General features: G+C 40.0%; 1 protein-coding gene across 1 annotated transcript in view; it reads left to right on the top strand.

Annotated features, from left to right (window-relative positions):
* ATP2A3 (ATPase sarcoplasmic/endoplasmic reticulum Ca2+ transporting 3) overlaps positions 1-27,989 on the top strand; it is a 128,070-nt gene that overhangs the window by 82,135 nt on the left and 17,946 nt on the right. The window contains exons 9-15 of the mRNA XM_072136140.1: positions 13,501-13,589; positions 16,180-16,282; positions 20,339-20,470; positions 20,779-20,904; positions 26,825-27,043; positions 27,119-27,454; positions 27,538-27,758. Coding sequence (XP_071992241.1) covers positions 13,501-13,589; positions 16,180-16,282; positions 20,339-20,470; positions 20,779-20,904; positions 26,825-27,043; positions 27,119-27,454; positions 27,538-27,758 — 1,226 coding nt within the window. The remainder of the gene's footprint in view (positions 1-13,500; positions 13,590-16,179; positions 16,283-20,338; positions 20,471-20,778; positions 20,905-26,824; positions 27,044-27,118; positions 27,455-27,537; positions 27,759-27,989) is intronic.

Below are 27,989 nucleotides of genomic sequence, written 5' to 3'. Positions count from 1 at the left end.
AAAATGTATTTGCGCCGTTTTCTTGTGGGCTTAGATTTTACATCTTTCACCAAGTGCCCCAAATTACACATTTACTTACATTTTTTGCCATCACGAGGATACCAAATTGATATAGCTTTTATAATGTTTCATACATTTACAAAAAATTAAAACCTCCTGTACAAAAAAAAAAATCTTAATTTTGCCATCTTCTGGCGCTAATAACTTTTTCATCCTTCAGTTTACAGAGTTGTGGGTGTTGTCATTTTGTTGTGACTTTTGATGACATTTTAAATGCTACCATTTTTAGGACTGTTCGACTTTTTGATCACTTTTCATTGAATTTTTTTATATTTTTCAAAATGGCAAAAAAGTGGTATTGGCACTATTTTCCGTTACGGGATTAAAAACCGGTTATTATATTTTGATATATCAGACAATTTTGGACGCGGCAATACTTAACATATGGTACTTGATTTTTACATTGTATGTATGTATGTATGTGTATATATATATATTATATACATACTGTATATATACACTCACCAGCCACTTTATTAGGTACACCATGCTAGCAACGGGTTCTACCCCCTTTTGCCTTCAGAACTGCCTCAATTCTTCGTGGCTTAGATTCAACAAGATGCTGGAAGCATTCCTCAGAGATTTTGGTCCATATTGACATGATGGCATCACACAGTTGCCGCAGATTTGTCGGCTGCACATCCATGATGCGAATCTCCCGTTCCACCACATCCCAAAGATGCTCTATTGGATTGAGATCTGGTGACTGTGGAGGCCATTTGAGTACAGTGAACTCATTGTCATGTTCAAGAAACCAGTCTGAGATGATTCCAGCTTTATGACATGGCGCATTATCCTGCTGAAAGTAGCCATCAGATGTTGGGTACATTGTGGTCATAAAGGGATGGACATGGTCAGCAACAATACTCAGGTAGGCTGTGGCTTTGCAACGATGCTCAATTGGTACCAAGGGGCCCAAAGAGTGCCAAGAAAATATTCCCCACACCATGACACCACCACCACCAGCCTGAACCGTTGATACAAGGCAGGATGGATCCATGCTTTCATGTTGTTGACGCCAAATTCTGACCCTACCATCCGAATGTCGCAGCAGAAATCGAGACTCATCAGACCAGGCAACGTTTTTTCCAATCTTCTACTGTCCAATTTCGATGAGCTTGTGCAAATTGTAGCCTCAGTTTCCTGTTCTTAGCTGAAAGGAGTGGCACCCGGTGTGGTCTTCTGCTGCTGTAGCCCATCTGCCTTAAAAGTTCAACGTACTGTGCGTTCAGAGATGCTCTTCTGCCTACCTTGGTTGTAATGGGTGGTGATTTGAGTCACTTGCCTTTCTATCAGCTTAAAACAATCTGCCCATTCTCCTCTGACCTCTGGCATCAACAAGGTATTTCCGCCCACAGAACTGCCGCTCACTGGATGTTTTTTCTCTTTCGGACCATTCTCTGTAAACACTGGAGATGGTTGTGCGTGAAAATCCCAGTAGATCAGCAGTTTCTGAAATACTCAGACCAGCCCTTCTGGCACCAACAACCATGCCATGTTCAAAGGCACTCAAATCACCTTTCTTCCCCATACTGATGCTCGGTTTGAACTGCAGGAGATTGTCTTGACCATGTCTACATGCCTAAATGCACTGAGTTGCCGCCATGTGATTGGCTGATTAGAAATTAAGTGTTAACGAGCAGTTGGACAGGTGTACCTAATAAAGTGGCCGGTGAGTGTATATCAGTTCTAGGGAAAGGGGGGTGATTTAAGTTTTTAGGGTTTTTTATTTAATTTTTTGTAAATATTTCAGACCCCCTAGGGTACTTTAACCCTAGGTTGCCCGATTAATCCTACCATTTATTGCCATACTACTGTATGGAAGTATATGGGGATTTTACACATCCTGTATTACAATGTGCAAATCTCCTCGGTAAGGGATTAAAATGCAGAAAACATGACTGTGTTGTAGGTAGACAGGTCCCTCAGAATTACCTGGATATCTGTATTAAATGTAATGATTGAAAAAACAAGTATAGGTAGTCCCCGGGTTACGTACAAGATAGGTTGTTGTTGTTTTTTTGGTTTTTTTTCTGTCCCAGTGACAATTGGATATTCAAAATGTTTTGCTGTAATGGGAACAAGGATTATCAATTAAATGTCATTTGCAGCCTGGGACTAACATAAACCATCCATAGAGGTCACATTGGGCAGAGAGCTCAGTCTGTAACTAGGGGTGCCCTTAAGTAGGGGACTGTCTGTAATAGAATGTAGCTGAACTACAACCAGTGAATGAATGGTATCCTATATTTGACATGGTTACGTTGAGTTCACCACAGTACAACCATCATTTTTATGAATACATATGTACATCTTGGGCTTGATGTTTCTTTTAGTTTGTATTGCAACGTTTACCAGCTTGTGCGGTCTCTGTGTACAGTTACTATTAGTAATATCTGCAATGTATCCTTTACATGGTTATCATTTGAAGCTAGTGATTGTTTGTTAAACCCAACAACGCCAGTTGTTTTTGTGTGCTTCAATGCCCAACGGAGTCGGCAAGAACATAAATCTGCAGGACACATATTATTATTGTCTAGGAGGTTTCTGAGACGACTGGAGAGCACTGTTAATGTTTAACTGCTGGGAGTTCCCTGGATAAATATAGGTAAACACTAATGGCAGGATTATAGATATTATTCATGGATTTCCAGAGCTGTCGAATAGGTAAATATTTACCAAATAGCAGTAGCATAGCTTCAATGAACAAATATGTAACCTGTGTTTAGTTCATGGCATAAACATGCTACCTGTGCTACAGAGAGAAATAGGATAATTTATGACCAAGGACAATGGAAATCTATTATCAATTAAATATTAACCGCTTCACTGCCATAAGTCTAAATATGTCCTATTTGCACATGCCCAGTGCATAAAGGGCGTTAATAAACGCCATGACAGTGGCCAACTGTAGTGAAAAAAAAACCTTTTAAATTATTTTATATATTTTCTAGAGATAATGCCCATGTTCATGTAAACACGCTAGAAGTAGTTCAGTGGTAGCACTGGCCCTGCCTTGGTTTGATAATTGCGGTGCCGCACCGTGTTGTGACTCTGTCTCTCCCGTGCCAGATTCTGCCTTTGTAGATTTTTACGTCCAAGCTTTCCGCGTTTTCCAATTGTAACTTTAAGAGTGAATATCTCCAGTTATGTGAAGCATCCATACACAATCCTTATATCATATTACAGGGGAGATTCTACTGTTTAAATAAGTCAAACCAAAGGATGTGCAGTAGCTAGAATCTATATCATCTGAAAAAATGATGTCAAATGTTATCTAACTGAATTTTATAATATACTATAATATATTGAAAGAGAAGCAACCAAAGCTTTAGTTTTTTAAGAACTCAACAAATATTGAAAAGTGTTCATCTGTAATATATAGTATTTCAAGAACTGGCAGTAGTTATAAGGCCTTAGAAGGATGAGTTACAATTATTGCAACAATAAAAGGAAACCCATGGTTAGGTTACATTCATACCCCATCATTGTAAGCATGCATTTTGTCACGGGTGCACCTGTGACCCATGTTCTGGGTCAAAGGCGCACCGTGTGACTCCCTGTGCCCCTGGATCGTGTGTGCAGCCTCACTTACCTACCCTGGCTCCAGCGGCGGTTGCTGCACTCCGGCTTGCGCGTCCCCGCCTTCTAGTGCCCATGCTCCATAAGATTTGAAGGGCCAGGGAGCCGATAATTGGCACTGGCCAGCCATCTGCACATATAAATTGCCAGCCACTTCCTGTGTCCCCTAACGGATCTTTGAGCCTTGTGCGTTAGAAACAGCTTGAACCCTATGTCTTGTGCGTTTATAGTGATTTCCCGTTGTGACCTTAGTCTCCAACTTTGATCTGTGCTGCCTGTCTGTGACTCCATCTCTGCCTTAGGATTCTGCACCTGACCTGATAAGTAGCCAGCCTCTTCCTAGGAACCCTGCTGGCTCTTTGTGCTTCATAGCCTTAGAGAAAGCTTTCCTGTTGCGATTCCTGAGTACTATCCGTGGTGACCTTCTGCTACATTCCTGACCTCAATTCCTTGATTCTCTTCCTAGGTTTCGGTTTAGGTCATCGCTTGCAGTGGTTCACTGGGTCCACCACCTCTGACCCTGATGTCGGATACACTCTACATGTATACGTATTGATATGTACAAAAATCCTAGTGTTGTATATAGTGTATATCTTAGCAACTACTAATCCTAATATAAAATAGCTGTTGTGGATGTCTAGCAGCCTTGGTTCATTGTTTCTGTTAGTAGAATTATTACAAGTCATATCACATTATTATATTTTTTTTATGAGCTTGATGTTTTGGTGGCCCTCGTGTACACATTTCTGTCCAATACTAGACTTTATTTTACTCTCCTACATTTGCATTTAACCAAGAAACAAAAGAATGTGTGGAGATATGTGTAAGACGTCAGAAAGTTTTATGTCTGTGGTCAAAATGTCTTCTCTGTAGGATGTTGGCATAAGGCCAGGTAGAAAGGCCTCTGCATAAACTTGCTTCAGTGTTTACCTTATAAGGGCGGAGGGCACACACTAACTCAGTGTAAAACAAAGAAGGGAACTCTGTTGGCAGAGGACCAGCCTCCGGTGCAGGTCTATTCTGTTAACTCATTCAGCTCACAAATACAACTAAACTGTACCAAATACATGGTTATAAAAGGGCTTTCTCTTTGCAATATTAGGATGTCACTTTCTGTATATACATGTAACAAATAATTGATTGGTTATTCTGTAAATAAATACTTGATACATTGTGTTGCTCTATCACATTAAACATTAATAAAATGCTTTTAAGTTTGTGGCTACAAGTTTAAAATGAGGAAAAGTTCAAGAAGTATGAATACTTGGGTGGAATTTATCATGCTTTGTACACCAGTATGCCAAGTGGGTAGGGAAGGGTGCAAAGTGGTCACATTATATATAACATATGCTTGATTTATGGCTCAGTTTATAGAGCAATTCTATACATTATAAATTCCCTGTATTCCGTATATACATATAGAGCACAGTAGATTGCCCTCTAGTTGTACCCATATTTGAGTTAGCAGTTCACTATAATAATAGTATTGTACCATAACATTACATTTGTTTAATGTATCCGGTATTACCCCTGCTTTACTCTACTATGAGAAATTGTTAAAAGTGTGCATGCTCCTGTGACCTTCCTCTTCCCACTTGTTCGGTGACTTGAGAATGTTTCCCACACTTATTGTGCTGTTGTGGAGTTCATCATAACTAGTTTTATACAGCTTGTTTATAAATCCTCTGTAACATTATCCAGGTTATCCAGTGCTGACACATAGTCTATACAGAAGGCAATTGAAAAGGAAATACATTGAATAATGTCCAGTGTAACATGCTTAGTAGAAAGCTTCAGCATCCACCAGGTGTGTGACCTCTTGCTACTAGAAATGGTGAATGGTTATTGCTCAAGAGCTTAATTCGACCTACATAAACCACAGTATGTAGATTCCTATATCCTGAATGGATCAAACGATTCTAGGACAGAAATATTAATGCAGCAATGCCTTTTATTAATGTTAAATATATATGTTTTTAAAGGGCACCTACCACCACAAATCTACCTATAAAGGTAGATTGGGTGGTAGGTGCATCAATGGGACGTGAGGATAGCCCTTTTAAGGGCTAATCCTCACGTCCCCTCACTTTTTTGGTAACTTTTATTCCACATATATTTAAATTTACTTATGCGGCTACCGGGGCGTGGAGTAGCCGCATATGAGATTACATGAGGCGGCTACTCCACGCCCCGGTACCCACTTTACCCCTCCTACTCACCCATCTTCGGCGCGCAGCTCCGCATAGCTGCGCGCCCTCGTCCGGCGACCCTGCCGTCTGCGCATGCGCAGAAGAGCAGGCCCGCGCCTGCGCGGTCACTGCTCCGAAACAGGCGCGGGCATGCGCAGACGGCAGGGTCGCCGGACGAGGGCGCGCAGCTACGCGGAGCTGCGCGCCGAAGATGGGTGAGTAGGAGGGGTAAAGTGGGTACCGGGGCGTGGAGTAGCCGCCTCATGTAATCTCATATGCGGCTACTCCACGCCCCGGTAGCCGCATAAGTAAATTTAAATATATGTGGAATAAAAGTTACCAAAAAAGTGAGGGGACGTGAGGATTAGCCCTTAAAAGGGCTATCCTCACGTCCCATTGATGCACCTACCACCCAATCTACCTTTATAGGTAGATTTGTGGTGGTAGGTTTCCTTTAAGTGTCCACAATTCACTCACAATCAGGTAGAGTTAATCAGTTTCGAGCAGATCCCAACACCCATTTTTGTTAAAATTATAATGCAGCATTTATTTCTGGAAAACCCTACAGAGATGTTGGGGGTCATTTACTAAGGGCCCGATTCACGTTTTCCCAACGTGTTAACCGAATATTTCCGATTTGCGCCGATTTTCCCTGAATTGCCCCGGGATTTTGGCGCACACGATCGGTTAAGTAAATGGGGCACATTTACTTACCCGGTCCATTCACGTTCCAGCGGCGGCCTCTCTGACGAGCGTTCGGGTCTTCCGGCAATTCATGAAGGTCCTGCGCCCGATGTCCACCAGGTGTCGCTGCTGCGCCAAAGTCCGCTGAGGTGCCCCGGAGTTCATCGTCTTCATCGTGGTGCATGCGAGTATGGCCCATGCGACCATTTTTTTTTTTAAAATGCGGCGGTTTTTCCGAATCCGTCGGGTTACCGTTCGGCTACGCCCCCCGATTTCCGTCGCGTGCATGCCAGTCCTGATGAGCCACAAACCGATTGCGTGCGCCAAAATCCCGGGGCAATTCAGGGAAAATCGACGCAAATCGGAAATATTCAGGTAACACGTCGGGAAAACGCGAATCGGGCCCTTAGTAAATGACCCCCAATGTGCCCCATTATCTCTAAGTATTGTTGTCCATGGTGACTAAGCTATTCAATTACAGACGGACCCCTCTGCCCACTGTGACCTCTGGTGAAGCTCTCTGGATGCTTTACTATAGTCCTAGACTGCAATGATCAGCTGTAAGGTGTCTGTAATGAAGCTTTATTGATAATCCTTGGTCCAATTACAGCAAAAATTTTGACACTCCAATTGTCACTGGGGCAAAAGAAAAAAAATTGTCTAGAACTTCAATTATAAAATATACAGTTTCGACTTACATACAAATTCAACTTAAGAACAAACCTCCGGACCCTATCTTGTATGTAACCAAGGGACTGCCTGTATACTTTTCCTTTGGTAGAAAAGTTTCTATTGACTATTTCCCTTTCTCTGTATAGTAACTTCACCCACAGAGTATTTTGATCATCTGTTTACTATATCTGGTGAGCTGTGTGCTGGTGGTGGGGGGGAATATTAAGACTAGAGCACATTGTGCCAGCCTTAATAAATTTCCCCCATTATGCAATATCAAAAATCAAAGATACGCTCAAAAAATGTGTAGCCTTCTGTTATGGATTAATGTAATGACATGTGTTATCTTTAAAGGAAATCTAATAAATCTAGGGATTTTAAAAACATAGAGACTTGTTTGATAATATGTTGTTTAATATGTAGAAACAACTGTAGTTATCTCTCAAATATAAATGGACTCTACTCACTCTCAGTGTTATTCTCTATTGCTGGATGCAGGTTTGATGTTTGTTGCAAGTGGCCACTGAGATTCTTAAATGAAGTCATAAGCCATAGATTTGTTCATTTCAATTTTAGAAAAATGGCGCTCTTTTTCTGGCACCCCCACGTCCCCGTAGAGAATAGTGTACTGTACACATTGCCAAAGAGAAAACACTGATTTTATTTATCTTCTATTGGAATAAGCCAAAGTTTACCTTACTTTATGCAGAGCTGTGTTCCGAGTCCCAAAGGAGTGGCCAGTGAGGAGAGAAATAAATGAATGGGTCAAGTTAGACCCTATTCACTTGCCTAAATTTCAAACCCGTGTAATGTCTGAGAGCCATTAAAAAATAGAAGTTGTTTTAATTTTGCTTGGTAAAAACCAATTCACCCAACCCAAATTCAATTCACCCAATGAAAGGGAAAAAAACAGACAAGGAATGATAGAATACAGTGAATTTGTATGTAAGTTGAAACTGGTATATTGTATAATTCTAATTGCAGACAAATTTTTTTTTGTCCCTGTAACAATTTGATTTTCAAAATTTTGTGCGGTCATGGGAACGATGATTATCAATAAATCTTTATTACAGACACCTTACAGCAGATCATTGCAGGGACTAAAGTAAAGCATCCAGAGAGCTTCACCAGAGGTCATAGTGGTCAAAGAGGTCCATCTGTAACTAGCAGTCGTCTGTAAATTTGGTGTTCTTAAGTCAGGGACTGCCTCTACATGTATAACTAGTGTGTAACAATAAAGAATAATGATATAGGTTCAAGCTGACATTCACCTTGACAGCTTAACATTGATGTATACCTGCTATTGGGTTATTTATGCTTACTCTATACACGAACGCTATGAACAGAAGACTTCTATTCTTTCTATTCACGATTCTGTAATAGCAACCAAACTGTCCTGTTTAAAGTCAATATTTAATATTTCTTTTAATGTCACCACATATACTGAACACCATATCCTTTGTCCATGTAGTGTCAGTCACTTCCAACATATCTAAAAAAAAAAAAAAAAAAAAAAAATCAATACCTTAAATGAATAATGAACACATATTTAAAAAGAATTGCTCTAAGCATTGCAATGTTACAAAAATCAGTTTGTGAACTTATATGCAACTGACCTGATGTAAGTCATTCACACTAATTGAGTCCTTCATATTAAAATTTACTTGCATTGTCCTGCCTCCTTGTTCCTGACTGACAGGTCTCAGTGCTATAATATTCCACTGTATGGGACATTGAGAGAGAGCTCTGTTACATCATTGGGCACCAAGATGGCCCGGATGACATCCTCTATGACCTGTTGCATTTACAACATCTACCTCGTGTATGTATCTGATCACATGAAATCACAGCAACCTCCATTCAGGATGGGGAGGAGTAGAAGTCCATGGAGACTGCTGGGATTTCACGTGATAAGATATATGCATGGTGTAAAGTTAGCTATTGTTAAGAGGATAGAGGACCTGTGATAATGTCACCCTGGTCACATGACATGCTGAGAAGAGATGGAAGGGTCTGGCCGAACAGGACAAGCCTTCTTTGATGCAAGGTAATAAAACAAAAGTTGATTTATGTGGATGTGAGGGAAACAATTGTTAGCTAAAAGAAGGGTGTCAGTTAATAGGACTCTGTAGAATCCTGTCACTATCTGTATATGTGAAAATGTGGTGCAGGATCTCTTTAGCCCTCAAATGCTAAGACCTATCCAGAAGCTGAAGATTAATACGATGAGCAGAAGATTAAAGGACCTAATGCTGAGCGCAGTTATGGGGAGCAAGCGTTCTGCTGCTGCGTTTGGACGACTGGAGAAAAAATTGGACTTTTGCTCTAGTGCAACCCGGATGAAAATATAGACATTTAATATGTCATTTAATTACAAAAAAATAAATAAAACAATGAAAGTTTGGTATAAAATAAGACTAGTCTTATTTTATTATTAAACGTCTATACTTTCATCTGGGTTGCGCCCGAGCTAAAGTCCATTTTTTTTCTCCAATCGTCCAAATGGAGCAGACTTGATCTTCTTCATCGGAAACCTATACATTGTACTCACCTGCAGGTTACCCTGCCGGCAAGGACTAGGCAGCACCCCACACACATGTGACAGCGTTGTGCCGGCATGCACAACCACTGAAGGTGGAGCATAATATCACCTAAAGCTTGATAAAGCACCTTATATCACATTTATTTGTACAAGGAAGCGCCTGTATTTTCTCTTTTCTTTATCTTAGTGTTCTGCTGCTGATCAGCTTACTATTAAGATCAGTTACCATTAAATCTTTGATTACATCATATAGGAAGTGTAGAAAACGCTAATGGCAACACAAGACACTGTATATCAATGTTGCTGAAGGAAGTAGCAATGACCATAACGATTGTTCCTCCCTCTTTACAAATCACTGTGCAAATATTTGTCATGGTTATCTGTGCTCCTCCTGGTCAGGACTGGCCTATGTAAGAGGACCTTTAAATTTATATTCTCTGCAGGATTTCTATGACCAGATTTTCATCATCACCGGCAACTATATTTTTGTTTCTTTAATAACCTTCATTATTTATTTTCATTTTATTGTTCTTCTGATTCCTTTTCTTTCTTCTCCACATGGAAAATATGTAAAATGCACAGAAATGCACCTATTTTTACCTAAAGGCACCTCTCCATTCTTTAGTAGTATATGGATTTTACAGTACCATAACATTTTATTCTCGAGAATGCAGCAAATAATACTAGGAAAAATTAAGTTGAGATGAGTAACAAATTATTTGCATGCAGGTTTATTTTCAAAACACTGATAAAGTTACATTTCACTAAAGTCCTGGGGCTATATTTACGTGGAGTTTTTATTTTCTCCCTGTGTTTGTGTTACCTTCAAATACACACATAGACAGGTCATTTTACAATAATAATATAAACGTCATGATATTGTGCTGGGTTTTAGAGATCATTAGGTACATATGCAAATGGACAAAGACATCACAGAACAGGGTTGCACAGATACCAGAATTTTGAGTGCGATACAATGCCAAGAAAAGTATCACGATTCTCGATACCTATACGATATTTTTAAGAAAAGGAAAACAGTATTATCTGAATGTTTAGGGTGCGGTCACATGGGGCATTTACATTGCGTTTAAAAATGCAAAAGTCTTGGGGCGTGGCTCCTATGGGTCATGTCCATTTTTTCACGAATGTGCAGACAGTGAGAAAAAATTGAAGCATGCATTATTTTGTCGTGCATGCAGACCATGTACATTCATAGAAGTGCATGCAGACCATGTACATTCATAGAAGTACCTGCAAAAAAAGGGACGGCACATGCATGACATCCGTATGCAGACTGTTTTTTTTTTTTCCTCAAATGTTGCTAGGCAACCAACTGGGCAGGGCAAGAAGTAGATAGCCAGTAGAAATCCATCAGGTTTTTTTTTTTTTGCAAATGTGAAAATAACGCATACGGACGTGAAAAAACAGATACAATATGGTCTGAACACAGACATCAGGTCTGTATTTTTTTCAGATGCGCAGCAGACACGCCCGTCTGAATGACCCCTTATTTTTTATCTCATACATTTTTATTCATTTAATTTAACTGTATTGTATGCTAAATAATAATAATAATACAATGCTGCTAAGTGCGATCTTTGAAATCTTTGAGGTATCAATGCAAACCTAACATGTTTATTGTGTAGCTGTTTGCTTATTGATCCTTATCACGCTTATCATTTTGCTTGCAAACTGTTACACTGGGTAAAATATGGCATAAAACCGAATCTTCTGCACCATTTATACTTGGCATTTACTCTGATGACTGCTTGTAAAGTAAAAATGCAAGTTAAATTTCTAAATGTGGGAAACAAAACCAAAAGAGGAATATGACGAAAAAAGCATTAATGTTCAGCTCACCGGACACTCCAGACTCAAGCCAACACAGGTGCGCGTGGACAACTCTGAGGTAGAAGAAACAACTGAAGAGAAAGAAGGGACCGGCACTCACAAGTAGGAATGGAGGATGGCCAGTTAGAGATAAGATTCTTCTTTATTCAAAAGTCTAAAACATGATGCATACACATAGCAACGACCTACGCGTTTCAGCAACAAGCCTTACTCAACAAGCCTTACTTTCCGTTGGGGCTCTTTTAAACAGGCCAATAGCGAAGTGAAATCAGGAATCGCCATCCTCAGGAAAGCATTCGTCCATGTACAGTTTGCATGTGCTTCTTGGCCAGGTGATCATGTTTGGCCAGTTAGAAATAAGATTCTTCTTTTTTCAAAAGTATAAAACATGATGCATACACATAGCAACGACCTACGTGTTTCGGCAACAAGCCTTACTCAACAAGCCTTTTTTTCCGTTGGGGCTCTTTTAAACAGGCCAATAGCGAAGTGAAATCAGGAATCGCCATCCTCAGGAAAGCATTCGTCCATGTACAGTTTGCATGTGCTTCTTGGCCAGGTGATCATGTTTGGCCAGTTAGAAATAAGATTCTTCTTTTTTCAAAAGTATAAAACATGATGCATACACATAGCAACGACCTACGTGTTTCGGCAACAAGCCTTACTCAACAAGCCTTACTTTCCGTTGGGGCTCTTTTAAACAGGCCAATAGCGAAGTGAAATCAGGAATCGCCATCCTCAGGAAAGCATTCGTCCATGTATAGTTTGCATGTGCTTCTTGGCCAGGTGATCATGTTTACAGGGTTGACCATTGCTAGGAAAGGTAGTTTCTGATGGCAAGTCCAATTATAGAAAAAGATATTCTGGCCTTTATTGATATAAGAATTTGTTAATTGAGATCTGAATTCACCTCCATATTATAAAAGATATCTTAAGGCATATATCAGTAAGCAGAACCAAGAGAATGCAGAAATAACCAAAGCAAATCTTAGTGATTTATACCAGCTAATTATGTAATTAAAAAAAATCTACTGTAAGAGGAAATGGCTCAGTATCTGGTCTTGACACTTTCCCTTTTTAGGCTTGGTTCACATCATGTTTTTTGTATGCAATCAAAGGAAGGAACAACGCTGCAAGCTACATCTTTCCATCCTGCTCCCTCCTGCTTATGTATACGTTCAGCTGAGACCACTGAAGGCGATGGGGGACGGATGCAATATATTGCATCCCTTCCCTGGCCTCTGTTGAGGGAGGTCTCCAGTGATGTCACTGTCCATACAATGACAAGGTGGGGGAGGAGCAGGTTGACTTACAGTAGGATACATCTTAGCTCCTTATAATGAAGGGCATTTGAACCCAGCCTTAAAGAACATGTCTTACACTATGTACCTGGAAGTCCAAGGACCAAGGAAAGTTTTTAGTCAAATTTTGATGTGCTATTATTGGTTCCCGACACAGAGTCATAATGTGCTTGTACAGGGTTGGATATGCCTATAATACAGCCGTGGAGTCAGTTCTAAAATCAGTCTACTGGTCAGTGCCATGGCAGATTAAGTCGGATAGTGATTCAATCTCTTTAGCTGCTATTACTAACTATATTATTTGTCACTTTTTTTCTTTTGCAAAAACTATTGGTGGTTGGGTGTTATGAGCTTTTCCTCTCATTAAGATGACAGCACTGTGTGCCAAGGTTAAATTGTACTTGATTTGTAATGTTATTGAGGTTCATTAAGTAAACTCCATTTCAGAGATCCAAGCATAATCGTGTAGAACAAAAAGCAGAAAATTGCAGTAGTTCAGTGCCAGCAATTCAGCGGCTTTGTGGGATGTATTACCTTGTTTGGACATCTTTCAATGGTAACTATGCTGTACATGGGTACAAATAATGTGTTCTAAGCCTCTTTCTCCGCTTCTTTTAAGATGTTTGTAGTTGAGAAGATTGAAGGAACAAACTGCAGTCTTCATGAATTCAGCATCACTGGATCTACTTATGCTCCAGAAGGTCAAGTGTAAGTATTGTTTGTCAGAGTTTTTTCCTATGTATCCTGAAAATGCCAGTGAAATCTATTTTTAAACAAATTTAGCTGGAAGTCCATCTTGACATGGATGTCATAATTTAGGGAATATTATAAAGCCAAACAAGACTGCATTAAACTTTGTTTTCTCAAAAGGCATTATAATTAATTTCCCGTTTATATGCTATTGATGTAACATTAATAACACATGTTCCATAGAAGGTCATAAAATTAGGTAAATATAACCTCAGATGAACAAAAACACAGTGGATTCCATTGGGCCATTATTCAATTCAAAAAAGTAAGAACACAATCTGAAGCAGCTTGGAGAAAAGTGAACTGAATCCTAACTGCTTCTATAAGAAAAGGAAGTTAAATAACAGTCAGGTTCTGCTAAAAAATGCCCTTGAGTATTTGGTCATAAACTTGACATATGGCAACCTCTATACATACAGAAGTTTGGGCATTATGCTGGTCTGGAACAATCAAGCGTGTTCCAACACAAAGCCAATGAGAAAAGAAATTAGCAATTGTTGCTGCTCATCAATAGTAATTTCCAAACAATATAAAGTCCATCATTCTATAATAAGAAAGTGGATACCCTAGTAAATTTAAATTTGGGCAAAAGTACATCTTCATTATGTGAAGAATTGATGTCATAAGAGAGCCTCTTACACACAAAAAAAATACCATGGGAGCTCTGCCCATAGTACATGTATGTCCTCAAGAGGTTAAGGCTGTACAAAGACGGTTCCCTATTCATTCAGGGCAGGTAACTGATGTATTATACAGCAGACATCTGCAGCCAAATGCCAAAATCAGTGCTGGCAACAGTCGTGGCAGTTAACCTGTTAGTTGCCAGGGTCAAAGCCGATCATTTCACATGTACAGCAGCTTCACATAGGAGCAGCCATATTGCTGCCAATCCGCAGCCCCACAACATCATCAAAGTTTACTCACAGGGCAGCTGGGAGGCTCCTGTCTGTTAATTAACACTTTGCCAGAGACAGGCTGTAATATAATAGCTGTATATCTGCAATATACTGCAGTACAGTTGTATTGCAGTATATTGTATGAACAATCAGTACCCCTAGTGTTTAAACAGCCTAGGGGACCTAAAAAAATTTGTAGAGGAATAAAAAAGTAAAAAATATTTTAAAAAAATAAAAGGTTAAAAATTTGTCTTATTTACACCCTAAATATCAGGACAAAATCCTATCAGGACATGAATAGGCCGCACACAATTCACCTCAGCCTGCGCCTAACTCTTTAGATGCCTCAGCCAGGTTTTCAATCGGTATTCAAAGACCCTAGTTCTGTCCTCACTCTTCCAGTGGGAGGATCTAATTGGCCCTACAAGAATATTGCAGTGTAATATACACACTAATTAAAACTGGGGAAAAAAACTTACCTTTGGCATGTTTTGTCATGCGATCAGGAAAAATGCGAAACATGGCTTGGTCAACAAGGCCTAAGAGTGCTGCTTTTCCATCAGTGTAGCTGTGTTAGGGCTTTTTTTTTTGCAGGAAGATTTATAGATTTTAATGGCATAATTTTGAGGTACGGTATATGAAACCTACAGATTACATTTTATTAATTCCTTCTGGTGAGAAATTAGAAAACAGCAACACTGATATTTCTTTGGGTTGATATGATTAAAGTGAAACTAAATCAAATAAAAAGATGAACCTAAAAATCATACCAATAAAAACTACAGCATGCACTCTATGCAACAATCCTTATAATGTGGTCACATGGAAACCTGGTTCATTCTGCAAAAGAGAAAAAAAATGAAAAAATTAATAAATTGTACAAATATAGTGTCTCCAGAATAGTACTGAGATGCAGAATAAAGTTAGCATGTTATTTATAATTAAAATATATCAATAAATTCTATGTACGACGAAATAGTGTCATTATAAAATTAAAATTGGCCAGCATGCAGCTGACTGAAAATGTATGACTTTTTAATGGTAGGGGTTAAAACTGTAATTTGACAGACGAAAAGGACAGAGTTAAGTAGAGTTAAAACAAAGCAGTGTTAGTTGTATATATCTCAATATTTTTTGAGAATGTTTTTATTTCTTGAGAGACAGTGGACATTTTGTCACATATGAATCTTTTGACTGTCCTGACTGATACTCGTGTATAAGCTGAGTTTTTCAGCACCAAAAATGTGTATATATATAAAAAAAATGTCTATAAAATAAAAAACTTATATACTCACCCTCCGGCGTCCTGATGCTCCATGCGGCTCCCCGATGTCCCCTCTGTCAGTGCGGCTCCTCTTTTTTCTTCCCTGCGGCTCCTCTTCTTTCTTCTGTCTTCTTTAATGCAGCCATGTTATCTTCTGGCCCGCCGGCGCATACTATGACGTCAGCAGCGGCCACGTCATAGTATGCGTCTGCTGGAAGAAAACTTGACATAGAGAGTACATAGAATTCATAGAAAATTCATAGAATTTATGAAACCAACAGAAAAAGAAGCACATTCCTGAAATCAAATGCATGTAGAGGTACTGTAAGGTTAGACTTTAAAGGGGTCTTTGCAAATAAAGCTCATAGCTTACATTTTCTTTTAACAGCTTGAAAGATGATAAGCCTGTTCAGTGTGGACAATATGATGGTTTGGTGGAACTGGCTACAATCTGTGCTCTCTGTAATGACTCTTCTTTGGACTTTAATGAGGTACGTATGATCCTGGCATACAAACTAAGGCTATTTTTCAGTTAAGGATATAGGAACACAAAGTAGTTATATAGGATATTCCAGGATATGCTTCAGTATTACGATAATCTCTTGTTAAGCAAGAATGCCTGCATATAATCAATCATGTGCTGTAGTTTGTGTAATGGGAAGAATCAGAAGGGTAGCTTACAGGTAAAGGGGACAAGTATTTGTGCCCGTACATTTGTGAGTATAGTCATAGAATATAGCATAATCGTTTTTATTAAAACTAGGAATGACTGGAACGGCCCTATAGCATGCTTGTAGTAGTTTTGAAATATGTTAAAATATCATTAAAAAGCATTGCTCTTATCTCTAAATGGGTCCTTTTCATTGCTGCAATGTAAAAAAAAATCAGTTTGTAAACTTCTATGCAACTCGCCTGATGTGAGTCCATCACACTTAGTGAGTTAATTGAGGCCCTGCACATTCATTGGTTACTTGCATTGTCCTGCTTCCGTGTTCCTGCTTGACAGCAATCATTGGCCACTTCATGTCATGTGGCCAGGGTGATGTCACCTAAAGTCCTGTTACATCTGAAACGTCTACCCCATTCATGTATATGATCACATAAAAATTACAGCATGCCTCCATGGACTTCATCTCCTCCCCATGCCTCCACGGAGGCATGCTCTGATTTTATGATACATGCATGGGGTAGACGTTGCAGACTTACAAATCTGAGAAAGTAGTTTCCAGCCAGGCTGGACTCAGTCACGAGTAAGGGCATTTGTTAGCATGAAACGCATGGACTAAAGCTTTTGTAACTTGGATGTTTTGCTTGATGCTTAAATAAAGTTCAATCACAACTGCTATTTCCTGGCTGGAAATTACTTTCTTGGATTTGTGCTTTTGGCTCAGGCCGCGGAGCTTTCCGTGACGCAAGGAGATTCAGGTGAAAAGAGCATGGGTGAGCTGGTTTTTCTATTATCAAGGTAGACGTTGCAGATGTAACAGGACCTTAGATGGCGTCCCCCTGGTCACATGACATGCTTAGAAGAGGCATAGGACATGGGGAGGACTAGATGAGTGGGGCCAGTTGAGTAGGACACGCCCCCTCTGATGCTAGGAAATAAAACATAAAGTTGATTTATAGGGATCTAGGGAAACAATTTTTTGCTAAAAAAGAGGGTGTCAGTTATAGGACTCTATAGGAACCTATGGCTTGCTGTATTTGTTGAAAAGTTAATCACCAATTAGGGTCACCACATTTTCACAAACTTTTGCTTAAAGGGAACCTACCACCACGATTTTACCTATTAAGGTAGAACGGGTGGTAGGTGGATGTATGGGATGTAAGGATAGCCCTTTTTAGAGCTGTCACGACGAGGACGCCGCCGCCTCGTCAGGTGACGTGGGGTGCAACTATACGGGTTAATTTAGCCTACTCAAACTTGCGCTCACCTTTCACTCAGGACACAAATTGAGCTTAAATCACACCTCATACAGCTCCAGCACCAAATCCGCTGCATTTATACTGGGACCAAAGTATCCCACTCTACATCAACTCTTGCTCTCAAGCAGTCACCTTGTCACACCACTAGACATGCACACTCGGCTCTCTAGCAGTCACACAGCTAACCACACTTTACAAGGCTATGAGTTCGCAGAGCATACAGGGACCAAAATTAAAGTGAAAATCTTTAATTGCAAAAGTTGTTCAGTGCATTAAAAAAATGTTAAAAACAAAATAACTACAGAATAAAATGACACACAACACGGCAAAACAGTTATAAAATAAAAAGGGGGAAAAATAACAGAAACTTACAACTTAAAGAGAACCTACCACCACGAATCTACCTATAAAGGTAGATCGGGTGGTAGGTGGATGTAAGGGACGTGAGGAGAGCTCTTTTTAGAGCTGATCCTCAAGTTCCCTGCTAACTTTTGGGAAACTTTATTGACCGAATATGTAAATTTAGTTATGCGGCTACTGGGGCGTGGAGTAGCCGGCACGAGGCTACACAGCGCGGCTACTCCACGCCCCAGTAGCCACATTACTCCTCCTACCCTGTTGTGTGCGGCGCGCAGCTCCTCGTAGCTGCGCGCCCTCGTCCGACAAGCCGGCTACTGCGCATGCACAGTAGCTCCGGCCTCGGAGCTGGGACTGCTCAGCCGGCGTTCTGCGCATGCGCAGAACGCCATCATGACGGACGAGGGCGCGCAGCTACGAGGAGCTGCGCGCCGCACACAACAGGGTAGGAGGAGAAATGTGGCTACTGGGGCGTGGAGTAGCCGCGCTGTGTAGCCTCGTGCCGGCTACTCCACGCCCCAGTAACCGCATAACTAAATTTACATATTCGGTCAATAAAGTTTCCCAAAAGTTAGCGGGGACGTGAGGATTAGCTCTAAAAAGAGCTCTCCTCACGTCCCTTACATCCACCTACCACCCGATCTACCTTTATAGGTAGATTCGTGGTGGTAGGTTCCCTTTAAAGTAAACCTGATCCCTGGAGGTGGGAGAAATAGGGAACACACTCCGCTTGTCAAGCAGCCCCAAAAATGTGAAAACCAATTCCTGGATTTCATATTGTTTTATTTCTTCTCAGTTTGGTTCAGGTTTCAGAACAGCCATTCATTAATTAGTCCAGAGGGTCATTCACGATTGGGCAAAGTGTTAATGAGGGGGGAGAGTCCAGGAATATTTAAACAGTTCTTTGTTTCCAAATACCTAGATGCAGGGGTGGGGGTAGGTGCACAGAAAAGGTGACCAAATGGCTTTTAAGGTCACCACAGAACATTCTGCAGGTCAGAGTTAATCAGGTTGTAAGGATCTCTAGGATGTTGTAAAAGAGGCCTGGACGCTTCAATGGATGCCATATATTTCAACAAAGTTTGTAATTGGCCAATAGTTCAACAAATCTTACACATTCAAGAACAATATTTCCTTGACAAGAGCTAATCCTCACGTCCCTGCTATCTTTTTTAAACTTTAATACCCTAATATGTAAATTTTCTTACGCGGCTACTGGGGCGTGGAGTGGCTGCGCGGCCATTGGTCTGAAGCCGGAGCTACTGCACATGCGCGTCACTTACAAGTTCCTGTCAGCAACCTCTGTCATTCCCGTAAAAATACGTTTTACTAATATGCTAATAGGGTGGACGGAGGAGTTCAGAGTGCATGGCCATAATCCTGCTAGGCTCCATCATCTCCCACTAATCCTCGTCCCCAGCAGCCTTCCTGCTTTCCTCCTTCATCCTCCTGTCCTGCCAGAGGGGGTCGGCTCTTCTTTTCACAGGCCGGCTTCAAATGATGTCATTACGATGATGAAGTAAGTGGACATTAGATGGTGTTATGGTTGTGCTTTAATGATGGATGACAATGCTTGGAGGGGCTATTATAATGCCCCTAAGAGTCTTGCAGGCTCATTAGCATATTTTTTAAACTTATTATTTATGAAAGGCATAAAATGAAAGCAGATGCATTGCAGGAACTTGGAAGTGACACTGCTTATTTTTTTTAGTTCTGCTGGTATTTTTACTTTAAAAGGTTAAGTACACTTTAATAGAGCCACGTAAGGGCGCCACCAAACACACGTAAATGATAATAATTCTAGAACAAAATGGGGTGAGTTGTATTAATTTTTATATATATAATAATATAATGCCATAAATATTCTCCTTCTATTCCCAAAAACAAAAAAAGTTAAGTCAGAAGTTGTATAGCTGTAGAGGAGATGGATGAGTATGCTCAGAGATTAACGCTTGTGTGCATTTGCCTCTCGCTTAATAATGGAGGAACATACAAGGCAGTCGGGAGCATATTTACTTGGGGCAGTTATCTACAACAAATGATCCTATCGGCTTAAGGTTCTCTGAACTTGTTCCTGATAATCAGCTTGTATAACAAGTTGCAGGTTGATACTGTATCAAGGGTTTTAGATAATCTGCCAAACAAGAAACACTGAGCAGGTACATCATATGCAATTACAGACATTGAAATCCTTTTCAAGAATCTTGACTTTCTGAAATGTCTGTATTTTATTGTGTTAAGGAATTGATCTACATATTTTGCAGTCTAAGGGAATATATGAAAAGGTTGGAGAAGCTACAGAGACTGCCTTGACTTGTCTGGTGGAAAAGATGAATGTATTTGATACTGATGTGATCCAGCTTTCTAAGGTGGAACGAGCAAATGCCTGCAACTCTGTGAGTATTCTTCACCAGGGCTTCATATTATGTGTTGAGGTAGATTATGAGAACTTGTGTTTAAATGTAATGACATTTTGTATCCAGTAACTCACTGCAACATCCTATATGAGCAAATTTTACAGAAAATAGGGAATGCCAAATCGTGGTCACCAGTGACCGCCTTTAACTATACACACGTTTTGGGCTATTAAAGCTTTGTTGTATGCAATGAAAAATTGATTACATTAGTTCCCCAGATTACCTGGGTGGGGATCACCTTGCATGGTGTATATTATATATAGTAGAATTTTACTCTTTCAATACAGGTCATCAAGAAACTTATGAAGAAGGAATGTACTTTGGAGTTTTCTCGTGATCGCAAATCCATGTCTGTGTATTGCTCTCCTGTTATTTCCAGTGGGGCAGCATCTGGTAGCAAGATGTTTGTTAAGGTAAGCAGGATTGTCATATTCCATAATATGTAGAGAACATAATTATGAAGAAGTATGTTCATTTAAAGGGGCATAATAAGATCAAAATTGTGGCATACCCTCATACATACAAATGTGGCTGTGAGCTAGCACACAAACTGTGTCTAACTCACAGCCTCATTGACTTCTATTGGGCACATTCATGGTGCATGCACTGTGAGGCACCGTGTCTTACTGTTGGGAAGGCACCAACTGTACACACTGCAAAAGATAGGGTAGTTCCTGCTCCTGCCCATATCTGTGGCAGAAGTGATCATCTCCGGGGGGGATATTGCTTACCCAACCAGTGTCAGATGGCCCACAAGGTCTGGAAAATGGAAAAGAAAGCACCTAACAAGAAGTGGCTTTTGTACTGGGTGCCCACAGAAAGGGCTCTGAGTGCTACCTCTGGCACCCGTGCCATAGGTTCGCCACCACTGCTATATACCAAATTAATCTTTACTTTACCTCAAAAAAACTTTGTTTTCATATTTTTTCGGGGCCACAGCTATTGTTTGTTTAGTTGCTAAAAAAATGAAAGAAATTAGTTGCTACAAAGCCTAGGGAATACCATCATTTATGCATAACAACAACATCTTCAAGTGGGATTAACCCCTTAACGCTCTGCGCCGTAGCTCTACGGCGCAGAGGTACAGGAAATGTGTGAAGAGGGCTCACGGGCTGAGTCCTCTTCATACAAAGGTGAGGGTTGTTGCATATTGCAGCAAACCCCCACCGCTAATAACAGCGGTCGGTGCTTGCACCGATCACGGCTATTAACCCTTTGATTGCCACCGGCAAAGTCGCCGGCGGCACTTAAAAGACGGCGGCATGCGGGCGCCTTCATCTTTATTCCGATCGCCGCGCCCCCGAACGAATGTAATGAATGAGCTGCAAAAATGTCATATATTGCAATACAGAAGTATTGCAGTATATGGTAGGAACGATCTGACCATCCAGGGTTAATGTACCCTAGATGGTCTAAGAAATAGCGAAAAAAAAAAAGTTTAAGAAAAGTTTAAAAAATAAAAAAATTTATAAAATATTAAACATTCAAATCACCCCCCTTTCGCTAGAACTGATATAATACATAATAAACAGTAAAAATCACAGACACATTAGGTATCGCCGCATCCCAAAATGCCCGATCTATCAAAATATAAAACCGGTTACGGCCGGCGGTGACCTTCGAGACGGGAAATGGCGCCCAAATGTCCGAAATGCGACTTTTACACCTTTTTACATCACCTAAAAAATGGAATAAAAAATTATCAAAATGTCGCACAGACCTCAAAATGGTAGCAATGCAAACGTCAGCTCATTTCGCAAAAGAATGACACCTCACACAGCTCCGTGCGCCAAAGTATGAAAGTTATTAGCTTCAGAAGATGGCAAAAAATTTTTATTTTTTTGTACACCTTCGTTTAATTTTTGAAAATGTATTAAAACACAATAAAACCTGTATAAATTTGGTATCACTGCGATCGCACCGAACCAAAGAATAAAGTTGAGGTGTTATTTTGAGTGCACAGTCAAAGTCGTAAAAACTGAGCCCACAAGAACGTGACTTTTTTTCAATTTTTCCAAATTTGGAATTTTTTTTCAGCTTCCCAGTACACGGCATGTTAAAATAAATAACATTACGGGAAAGTAAAATTTGTTACGCACAAAATAAGCCCTCACACAGGTCTGTACACGTAAAAATGAAAAAGTTATGGATTTTTGAAGGTGGAGAGCGAGAAATGAGTGAAAAAACCCTGCGTCCTTAAGGGGTTAATGAAGATTATGCCTTGTGATCACAAGCACTTAATCTAGGGCAGGACCACCATGTATGAATTATGTCTCCTGATGCAGAGCAACCTTAAATGAGATCTTCAGGGTCTACATATTTTGGTCACTTTTACATGTTGATTCTTAGATCTGCACCCATTGAAAGTGAAGTCTAAATGAGCCTCCATTCTGATGATATTGAATAATTGTGTTCTATATATAAAAGTAATTAGGCCCATGTAAATGTGACCCTTCAGACAGTAAATTTTGAATGACCTGAGGGTCCATAGTGCGGTAGTGTTCCTTAAATAGGGATGGATGAAGGAGGGTAAATTATTTTACACACCTTAATTAAAAAGGAAAGGAACAAAGTACCTGGCACCTCAGGCCCTTCCATTAATTACAACTTTGTGCAATTAAAAACATAATCAGAAATAATAAATGAAACTGGTGATGTACTTTACAAGTCAACACATGCATAAAAACTCCATTGTATTATGTGAGAGCTAAATGAATTTCTTGCGTTCTGCTAAGTGCTTTAAAAATATGATTGAATACAGAAAATTGCACCTAGAAATAGTCTCTTCTACATGGAGACATTCTTAATCAAAATAGATCTTAACTGCTACTTGATATCTTTAAAAAAAATACAAGCAACCCTACCAGTGTTCATTTAAAGGGATTGTCTGGTCCAGTCATACTCATCCTTGATGTCAATTCCATTCTGATAATTCCTAAGTTCCCCCAGTATCACTATTTCCTGGTCTGCCTTGACCCTCAGGAAATGCTGTTCAACCAATCACTGTCTGGAGTGGGGGGCAACTTTTTCACTTATTTAACTTGGTTGGACATTCTCTACAACCTAAGGAATATTAGGGTTTTTTAGACTAATCGAGGCAGCTTCTGTAATTTTATATTTCTTATCTTTGGCCCTTTATGATTTGTAGAATGTTTGAGCACTAGACAGAAGTGTTCGCTTAACTTATGTCTGCACAAAATGTGACTTATTGCTTAAAACTGCTTTACAGGTCTGTTTTAATCTTACAATGTGCCATATGTTTCTAAGAGTCTTGGACTCCAATTATTTCTACACCAAGTCTGGACTGGCATAGAACTACACTCACCGGCCACTTTATTAGGTACACCTGTCCAACTGCTCGTTAACACTTAATTTCTAATCAGCCAATCACATGGCGGCAACTCAGTGCATTTAGGCATGTAGACATGGTCAAGACAATCTCCTGCAGTTCAAACCGAGCATCAGTATGGGGAAGAAAGGTGATTTGAGTGCCTTTGAACGTGGCATGGTTGTTGGTGCCACAAGGGCTGGTCTGAGTATTTCAGAAACTGCTGATCTACTGGGATGTTCACGCTCAACCATCTCTAGGGTTTACAGAGAATGGTCCGAAAAAGAAAAAACATCCAGTGAGCGGCAGTTCTGTGGGCGGAAATGCCTTGTTGATGCCAGAGGTCAGAGGAGAATGGGCAGACTGGTTCGAGCTGATAGAAAGGCAACAGTGACTCAAATCGCCACCCGTTACAACCAAGGCAGGCAGAAGAGCATCTCTGAACGCACAGTACGTTGAACTTTTAAGGCAGATGGGCTACAGCAGCAGAAGACCACACCGGGTGCCACTCCTTTCAGCTAAGAACAGGAAACTGTACAATTTGCACAAGCTCATCGAAATTGGACAGTAGAAGATTGGAAAAACGTTGCCTGGTCTGATGAGTCTAGATTTCTGCTGCGACATTCAGATGGTAGGGTCAGAATTTGGCGTCAACAACATGAAAGCATGGATCCATCCTGCCTTGTATCAACGGTTCAGGCTGGTAGTAGTGGTGTCATGGTGTGGGGAATATTTTCTTGGCACTCTTTGGGCCCCTTGGTACCAATTGAGCATCGTTGCAATGCCACAGCCTACCTGAGTATTGTTGCTGACCATGTCCATCCCTTTATGACCACAATGTACCCAACATCTGATGGCTACTTTCAGCAGGATAATGCGCCATGTCATAAAGCTGGAATCATCTCAGACTGGTTTCTTGAACATGACAATGAGTTCACTGTACTCAAATGGCCTCCACAGTCACCAGATCTCAATCCAATAGAGCATATTTGGGATGTGGTGGAACGGGAGATTCGCATCATGGATGTGCAGCCAACAAATCTGCGGCAACTGTGTGATGCCATCATGTCAATATGGACCAAAATCTCTGAGGAATGCTTCCAGCACCTTGTTGAATCTATGTCACGAAGAATTGAGGCAGTTCTGAAGGCAAAAGGGGGTCCAACCCATAACTAGCATGGTGTACCTAATAAAGTGGCCGGTGAGTGTATATACTTCACCAGGATTCTAGTGCAGGCTATAGTAAATACAACTGCCCCATTCTGTCAACCGTAAGCTCCTAAAACACAGATGCAAAGAAGTACTACTATACCACCATCTAGTGTAAAGCTAACTATAATAATTTACTAATGGTTATTATTATTTCTTAATCTAGAGAATCAGATTGATTTTTATTTTTTCAATATTAAACAGGTTGTCTTGTTTTAGAAAATACAGGCTGTCCCCTACTTAAGGACACCCGACTTACAGACAACCCATAGTTACAGACAGACCCCTCTGACCTCTGCTAAAGCTATCTGGATGCTTTACTATAGTCTCAGACTGCAATGATCAGCTGTAAGGTGTCTGTAATGAAGCTTTATTGATAATCCTTGTTCCCATTACAGCAAAAAATGTTTAAACTCCAATTGTCACTGGGGCCAAAAATTTTTTTTTTTGTCTGGATCTACAATTATAAAATATACAGTTTCGACATACATACAAATTCAACTTAAGAACAAACCTCCGGACCCTATCTTGTACGTAACTCGGGGACTGCCTGTAAATGTTATTGTTTCTACATTAAAAGGTTGTACCATTTCTTAATACGGAAAAAGAATAATTTCTTGTACTACTCCACAACAGACAATTAAAAAAATGATTTATTAAATATGTTGAGATCAACATTTTTAAATAATAAATATTTTATTTTTTATGTGTGTTGCAAAGTAGAACAAGAGTTCTTTTTTACACCAAACTTTTTCCAATGATACCCAGGGTTCCTATCAACATCAGCACCTCCATAACACATGGTGAGGATAGATAGGGGTGCGGTTTCCTTTTCACCGTTGTTTCTAAATTTTTCAGTATACTTTCTGTATCAATTCTTTGTGGTTAACAAGATCTCTGCTTGCTGTCATTCAATAGAAAGAATTTTCATTTACAGCCATTGAGAAGAAATCTGTGGATGGTCGTGTGCAGGTGCACGGCTTATTATAACACACAGATCTGGTTACTCTCTATGATACTAATGAGCTGTGCGCCTGTGTGACTTCACATGATTATTGACATATTGCCATCCATTGGATGTAAAGAGTGAAGCTTCCTATAGAATGACAACAAGCAGAGATCTAGAATACCGTGAGGATTTGATACAGAAAGTATATTGAAAAATTATAACTTTCTATTATACAAAAGATAACATTTATTTGCTGAAACTAGACAACCTCTTTAATTTAAGTTTGAAGTAAAGGGATCCTGACATGGCAATTTGGGACACTAAACCACCCACAGGTCTTTATAGATGGGTTGTTTGGTGTTCCAAATCGTCCTGTACTATTTTTGAGCTGATGTGTTAAAAAAAAAAAAAAACTTTCACTTAACGCAACCCTCGTTCCCTAAGCACGTGTGTGTGTTTCGGCAAGTGGAGCCAGTGTATTATACCCCATCTTCACTGTGCATGTGCCGCAGGTATGGCGTATGCGCAATGAAGCTGGAGCTTTATCTTGGCTTCACTTGCCAGATAATGAGATTAGGCTTCAGCTTGGGTTCTGGAGATGCAAGTCCAATGTGCCTCATTGGACTAGTATCTAGATAAGTATAAAAGTTTAAAAAAAAATTTTTTTTTTCAATGTACAGGCTTCAAAAAGGTTGATTTGGGTCTCTAAACCACAGGCCCAGGACCTGTAGTTGGTTTAAGGTCCCAAGTCGACCTGACAGGTAGTAGAAAAGTAGAAATTCTAAATGTGCTTATTTAGGTATTAATTCTTGGATCTCTTCTTTAACAAATATTTGTTCCTTTGAAGGGTGCTCCTGAAAGTGTAATAGAGCGATGTAATTATGTCCGTGTGGGTTCAACGAAACTTCCATTGACTCCATCTGCTAGAGAGAGAATCATGTCTAAGATTCGAGACTGGGGCACTGGTATGGACACACTGCGTTGTCTTGGCTTAGCTACAAGGGATGTGCCACCAAAACTAGAGGACATGCAATTAGATGATTCCAACAAATTTATCAATTACGAGGTAAGGTTTCTGAACACTTTTTTCTTAATTAAAGGTGCTAAATAATAACATTTCTAATTTTGTTTATTTTATTAGACAAATCTAACTTTTGTCGGCTGTGTTGGCATGCTTGATCCTCCTCGTAAAGAAGTGACTACCTCAATTGAGATGTGCAAAAAAGCTGGAATTAAAGTAATGATGATAACCGGTGATAACAAAGGAACAGCTGTAGCCATCTGTAGAAAGATTGGAATTTTCTCTGACTCTGAGGACATAACCGACAAGGCTTATACAGGCAGAGAGTTTGATGATCTCCCATTAGAGAAACAGCGTGATGCCTGCAGAAGTGCTCGGTGCTTTGCCCGTGTGGAGCCAGCACACAAGTCTAAAATTGTAGAATATTTGCAGTCATTCAATGAAATCACTGCCATGGTAAGATAGGTCATTTAATAAAAAGATGCATTGTAGAATGTATGTGTCACTATTCATAGATTTTATCTTTATTGTCTTCTTAGACTGGTGATGGAGTAAATGATGCTCCGGCCCTCAAAAAGGCTGAGATAGGCATTGCTATGGGATCCGGAACTGCAGTGGCAAAATCGGCAGCAGAGATGGTTCTCTCTGATGACAACTTCTCTACTATAGTATCTGCTGTGGAAGAGGGGCGAGCAATTTATAATAACATGAAACAGTTCATTCGCTACCTTATCTCTTCCAATGTTGGTGAAGTAGTCTGGTAAGACATTCTAATATTTTCTGGTTGTTCATGTACATCATTTAGATTATATTCTAGTTGAAATACTGTTATCAAAACTTGTTAATTTACTATAAAAGAATAAAGATTTTTTTTGCAATAGCTGTTTTGCATAAAAGCTGCCTTTATATCTTTTTCATTGTCTCATGTATCAATGCTTAACCCCTTAAGGACAAAGTCCTTTTTCAATTTTGCGTTGAGCTCTGCTTGTGC

This window comes from Engystomops pustulosus, chromosome 2, assembly GCF_040894005.1.
Source record: "Engystomops pustulosus chromosome 2, aEngPut4.maternal, whole genome shotgun sequence".
In the NCBI taxonomy this organism is placed as follows: Eukaryota; Metazoa; Chordata; class Amphibia; order Anura; family Leptodactylidae; genus Engystomops; species Engystomops pustulosus.
Note: the sequence above shows the minus strand (reverse complement) of the source record. Positions and strands in the feature narration are given on the sequence as shown.